We start from the raw sequence: 6,000 nt of genomic DNA, 5'->3' as shown, positions 1-6,000 counted from the left end.
TGTAAATATATATATATATATATATATATATATATATATATGTGTGTGTGTGTGAGGAGATTTACTACAGGAATTGATTCATGCAGTTATAGAGGTCAGGAAGTCCCGCAGTCTGCTGTTTGCAAGCTGGAAAACCAGGAAAGCCAATGGTATAATTTATTCTGAGGCTGAAGGCCTCAGAACTGGGGGTAGGGGGAGTCTGGAGGGGTTGGGCCCCACTGGTATAAGTCCTGGAATCCAAAGACCTGAGAATCAGGAGCTCCGATGTCTGTCCAATTGTCTTTTTAGATAATCTGCCTCATATTGAAAAGTTTGAAAAGAAAAGAGCCCTTAAGCAATCACTACTAATTTGTTTTTTTCTCTTGAGTAACGTTATATGTTCAGATTTTGCCCTCTACCTCAGCAAATTGCCCTGCAATCATCTGTAAATTGTTTGGACTTTGTATAACTGTTAATGTGTACCAGTGCAGGCTGGGCTGGGGGCTGGGGTGGAGAAAAGTGTCAGGATACTGTATCCAGGCAATGTAGAGAGTGAGCGTGATCTATCAGTAACATATAAACCTCTTGAGGCTCTGGAATTTGGAACCAACCACTCAAGGAGATCCTGGATAATTTCAAAAGTGGAGTTTTTATGGGAAATTTTAAGAGAGTGCTTGTGTGTGTGTGTGTGTGTGTGCGCACGCGAGCATGTGCACACATGCATGCTTACATGCCCTTCCTTTATAACAGACACTGGGGAAAAGAGGCAAGAGACCTAAGTTACAGCTGACAACTATTTATGTCATTAGATTTTATGTGAGCTTGTTAGACACACAGTAAAAACCATCTCAACCACTTATTGTTGAACCTTAGACCAAGGGATAAATGAAGAACAGGGGGAAACAATAAAGAAAAGTTTCAAAGAGATACAATGAAGCTTTATGTTTGCTCTTGATGGGGAACAAAGATAACCTTCCCACATACCCCAAATTCTTGGGAAGTAAGTTTTTGGAATCCAGTTCCGAATTATACATAGATAGTCGCATCTACTTAAGGATTTCCTGCTTATATTTCCTCTCTGAAGCCAACTGGAGTGGCCACACTCTGAAAACCAGGATGGTCAAAGATAATTCACTACTATGACAAAGAAAAGTTTGTTAAATTTCATGCCCTTCAAAGAAAGCAATTCGGAAGTTGTTAACTAGGTACTATGCGTTCATTAAATACGGTGATGAAATCACAGTGACGAAAATCAGTGCTCAAGCCCTGAACTTCCTTAAAAATTGACTTAAAAGGGGCACCTGGGTGGCTCAGTCGGTTAAGTGTCTGACTCTTGATCTCAGCTCAAGTCTTGATCTCAGGGTCATGAGTTCAAGCCCTGCACTGGGCTCCACTCTGGACGTGCAGCCTACTTAAAAAAAAAACTGACTTAAAAATGCCCGGCCATGTTGTTTCCATTTGTCACCAAACCAAGGATAGTTAACTTGTCCCTAGTGATGGAAAATATAAGGGCTAAAAGGAACAGCTGTACCAAGAACCCCAGGGAAAAAAAAGTCTCAACTACTGTTCTTTTTCTAACCTCAACCAGTACTTATTGAATGAATGTCCACACACTGTCATGTTAATTTAACGTCTACAAGCCCCAGAATATCAGTGGGTTCTGAAAAACCCACTGAAAAGAAAAGAGAACTAAATGCAATGATATCTACTTTACAGTTGCTGTCATGTCATTTAATGATAATAAGCCTAAATCACCTCATACAAGAGAAGACATATGCCTAGCAGATCTATGGAAGGAAAGAATTAATCTGTAGGCTGGAGAGTTAGTTGCACAGGGATGTACATCATCCAGGGATCAGGACGTGGACTCTCCCACATGTTGCTCCTAATCTAGGTGGGTCCCATGGGTTGTGGATCCTGTTACTTTGGCCCACCCAGTTCATCTTCTGTCTTCCCCTGGGTAGTGTGCTTTGGGTTTCTTTGGGAACCCATCTCTCTCATGCAGCCCATGTGGTCTGGGTGGCGGTGATCCAACTCTAGCTCCTGCTGTGGGCATGAGACCCAGGTTTGCTGTCCCATCCCAGAATTCCATCCACTGCCACAGAGACTGGTGTGAGGATAGGTATGTGACCTAAGCTGGGCCAACAGAAGGGTTGTCTGGGACCTCTGCAGGGGCTGTGAGGAAGGAGGAACTCTCTCTGAGGGGTAGATAAGCAGCAGGACTGAATCCTGAAGCAGCTGGTGATCATCTTTTCCACCACAATGGGAGAGCCTGCTCGAGAGTAAAATGAACCCAAGAAAATGAAGAACCAGAGGAAGAAAGAGACTGAGGCCCAAAATTATCATTTGAACCCCTGGACTCAGCCTTGAATCCCTATACATGTTGGTTACATATATTTAAAAATTCTTTTTGGGGGGGCGCCTGGGTGGCTCAGTTGGTTGAGTGTCTGACTCTTGGGTTTCTGCTCAGGTCATGATCTCAGGGTGGTGAGACTGAGCCCTGTGTCAAGTTCTTCACTCATTGGGGAGTCTGCTTGAGATTCTCAAGAGAATCTCCCCCCACTTGTGTGTGTGCTCTCTAAAATAAATAAATCTTTAAAAATTCCTTTTTTCGCTTAAACTAGTTTGAGTTGTATCTTTTATCTTTTGAAGCCAGAAAGTCCTGACCAATAAAAGGGATTTTTTAAAAAGATTTTATTTATTTATTTGGGAGAGAGAGAGCGAGCGAGTGAGCACACACTAGCAGGGGGAGGGGCAGAGGGAGAAGGAGAAGCAGACTCCCCACTGAGCAGGGAGCCCGATGGGGGGTTTGATCCCAGGACCCTGAGATCAGGGCCTGAGCCAAAGGCAGATGCTTAACTGACTGAGCCACCCAGGCGCCCCAATAAAAGGGATTCCTGAAGCTGTTGTGCTATTGAAAACATACATGTGTGAGGATTTTTTAAAAAGATTCTAGAATTCTCCGTGAGAGAAGCAAGGTTTGATGGCCACTGCCCTTCTGTTCTCAAATGGGTTTTACATAACATAATCTCAGCTATGTGTAGTTACTGAATATCCAGGAGCACTGGTTATGGAGCCCAACAGGCCTGAGTTCAAATCCCAATTCCACCAATTGCTAGCAAGTTACTTATCACTCTGATCTTCATTGTTCTTATCTGGATAAGAGAGGGGAACTGAAAACCAGTTTTTGTGAGGATTGTGACCTTCCTTATCATAGTTTGTAATTCTGTATTTATGTGATCATTTGATTCCTGTCTGCAAGAATCAAGTCTATGTTGCACTATATTTTATTTCCTAAACTAACGAGTGCCTGGACAACAGCAGGTGCTTTATAAATATTTGTTGAATCAATATATAAATATGTGAAATGAGAAGACCACACAGATATGTGCTTGGCACATCGCAGATGGGCAATAATACTGGTTTCCTTCTTTGAGGACTAGGGCTTACCAACTCCACTGCCCACATGGGCCAGGCAGGTACTGAACTTGAAGTACATTGGCCAGATGTGGAATTGTGTGTGCCCTGTCTGAACGGGGCAGACATTACTCAGCCAGCCAAGTGTCGTCACTTAGGAAGGCAGACCTAAGTGACCAGGTTCAGATTTGCTTTCAAGAGAAGACTTTCAAGGGAAAGCAGAAATTAGAATTTTTAGGTAAAAATTTTAAACATGGGTACGATTAAAGACACACACACACACACACACACACACACACACACACACACACACAGAAAGGCCAACAAAATATACCCGAGGGCTGGATTAACTCTTGGGTGACCAGGTCATTACAATTGGGACCCATATACAGTCCATCCTTCCTATGAGGGCTCAGATCACAGCCACCAATAGCCACGAGACAGCGACTGTACTTACCTCCAAGCAACTCAGCACTCTGGTTGGGGACGCTGTGAGATGCCTCCTGGAGGACGTAGGTGGATGTGGAGAGGGGAGAAGGGCAGATGCTGCTGGCCGGGACGTAAGGAGGGCTGTAGGACGAGCTGTAATACTGGGAATACTGGCTCTGAGGGAAGCCGGGGTACGAAGGATAGTCCTGGAAAGGGAAATACACAGGGTGCCGAGTGAGGAAGCCTGCCTGGCTGTGGGCCTTCCATCGGCCCAGTCACAGGCTGACAGTGGCGAGGGGCCTCATGGGGTGGGTCTCCTGTGTTTGTCTCCATCTTTCCTACTAGAACAAAAGCTCCATGTGGGCAGGGCCTTGCCCCAGATGCAGACCCCGGGACAAGGACGCAAGTGCAAGTATTTGGGAGGTGGAAGAGACACCAGTTGGGGGATGGGGAAGTGAGACAGCAGAGGAAAGAAGGAAAAGCAGCCAATCTGGGGGCTTCTAAGTGGGGACTGGAGGGAATTCCCCTGAGAAACACTGGGATGGTATAAAACACACTCCCAGCATGATCTCTCCTAGGGGCAAGGGAGCTGGGCTGTTCATCCACCAACTGCAGCCAGGCTTTGTTTGAGAGCTGCTCTCAGCGGTCTTCATTCCCTGGCACTTCCCTCCTGCCCTGTGCTCTGGCCCGAGGGAATACCCTCGAGCCCAGGGATGCAGAGGCTGCAATCTGGAGGTCAGCAGGTGCACCCTGAGGGATGTGGGTGTGGCTGTGTCACTGTCCGTTTTGATCACTGTTATATATCTAGCACCTGGAACAGTGTCAGGCACAGAGGGGAACTCAATAAATACTAGAGAAATCAATGAACCAATAAATGTGCGATAAGGACCACATACACACATACCCAGGAAACTAGGTGACATTTTAAGTTCACGAGGGGTACAAATACAGCAGTGCCTATACAGCGTTAAGGATCCAGAATCTTCTAGGAGGAAGTCTTGGAGATCAAATCAAAGAATGCCAATCCCCTTTTGCTTAAAAAAGCCAGATATTCCAGCTCTCACACAATAGTCATTGTTTCAAATATTCTGCCCCACCATCTTCATAAACGAATGCTTCTCAACCCTGTGAAAACTCACAGGAAGTTCGGCTTTCTGGACCCCACCCCAGGCCTACAGAATCGGAATTTCTGGGGGAGGCATTTAGGGAATCTGTTTTTGACAAGCTCCTCTTGGTGAAACGGGCAGACACCCAGAGTGAAGAACCACACCTTAAAAAGGACTGTTGTACCTATGAGTATTTTATCCATGTACATGGTATACCGGAAATAATTCAGAAATATAGCAACCATCTCCCAATCTGCCAAGGTTTAAATCATTTAGATTCTTGAGCTGACTGGAGAAGAAACAGTGCATTCCTCATATTCAAATGTTAAATATTCCATAAAGCCCGCCTACTCTGTGGTAGTTTTGTTTTAATGCTAGCCTGAAAGCACGTTAACCTTTTGTTTTGAAATAATTTTAGACTTAATAGAAGAGATGCACAAATAGGACAGAGTTCCCACTCTCATTCTTAATTTACTAAGTGAAAAAAGACAAACTATTGGCCAGTGTTTGTCTTTACAGGGTTGACCTGGTGTGATTTAACAAGCATTTATAAAGCCCCCACTGTGTGCTGGGCACTTGGCACTGGCACGCAGAAGTGAAGAGGATGGATTCTCATGCTTGAGAAGGTCAAGCGAGCACATGCATTTGCATTCATATGTGCTAGATTCAGCAGTCATTGGGCATCTCGGGCTCAGCTCAAGATGTAATACATAATATTGCCTACGTCACCTTGGAAATCCATTTGTGATTCCAATTGCTCTGTCTCTACACTGTATCTTTCCAACGGCCTTTTTTTGCACAATCTGACTCCTGTGGTCTCTAAACCTGGGGAATGAGAGACTGCATTTCTGGTGGGGGTCGTGGGTGGGGGTGGACTCTTGGGGTGCCCTGACTTAAGGAGACTATTTAAGGAAAACGAATACGCGTGGTGAGGAGTGACGTCTACCTGGTGCACACTTCCGAATCCGGCTGCGTTGGTCAGGCCATTTGCTCCTTGGTAGATCCCCGCCGTGCCTGCAGGGAGGAGGAATGGGTACAGATGAGACTTCTTACAGTCAAGAGGGACGTG

General features: G+C 45.2%; 1 protein-coding gene across 2 annotated transcripts in view; it reads right to left on the bottom strand.

Moving 5' to 3' along the window:
• Window positions 1-6,000, bottom strand: part of EYA2 (EYA transcriptional coactivator and phosphatase 2) — a 282,437-nt gene that overhangs the window by 113,760 nt on the left and 162,677 nt on the right. For both annotated transcript variants that reach the window (XM_040638425.1, XM_040638424.1), the window contains exons 6-7: window positions 5,878-5,945; window positions 3,854-4,031 (exon numbers count right to left, since the gene is read on the bottom strand). In XM_040638425.1, coding sequence (XP_040494359.1) covers window positions 3,854-4,031; window positions 5,878-5,945 — 246 coding nt within the window. The remainder of the gene's footprint in view (window positions 1-3,853; window positions 4,032-5,877; window positions 5,946-6,000) is intronic.

The sequence above is a fragment of the Ursus maritimus genome, unplaced genomic scaffold (assembly GCF_017311325.1).
Source record: "Ursus maritimus isolate PB19 unplaced genomic scaffold, ASM1731132v1 scaffold_22, whole genome shotgun sequence".
NCBI classification, from domain to species: domain Eukaryota; kingdom Metazoa; phylum Chordata; class Mammalia; order Carnivora; family Ursidae; genus Ursus; species Ursus maritimus.
Note: the sequence above shows the minus strand (reverse complement) of the source record. Positions and strands in the feature narration are given on the sequence as shown.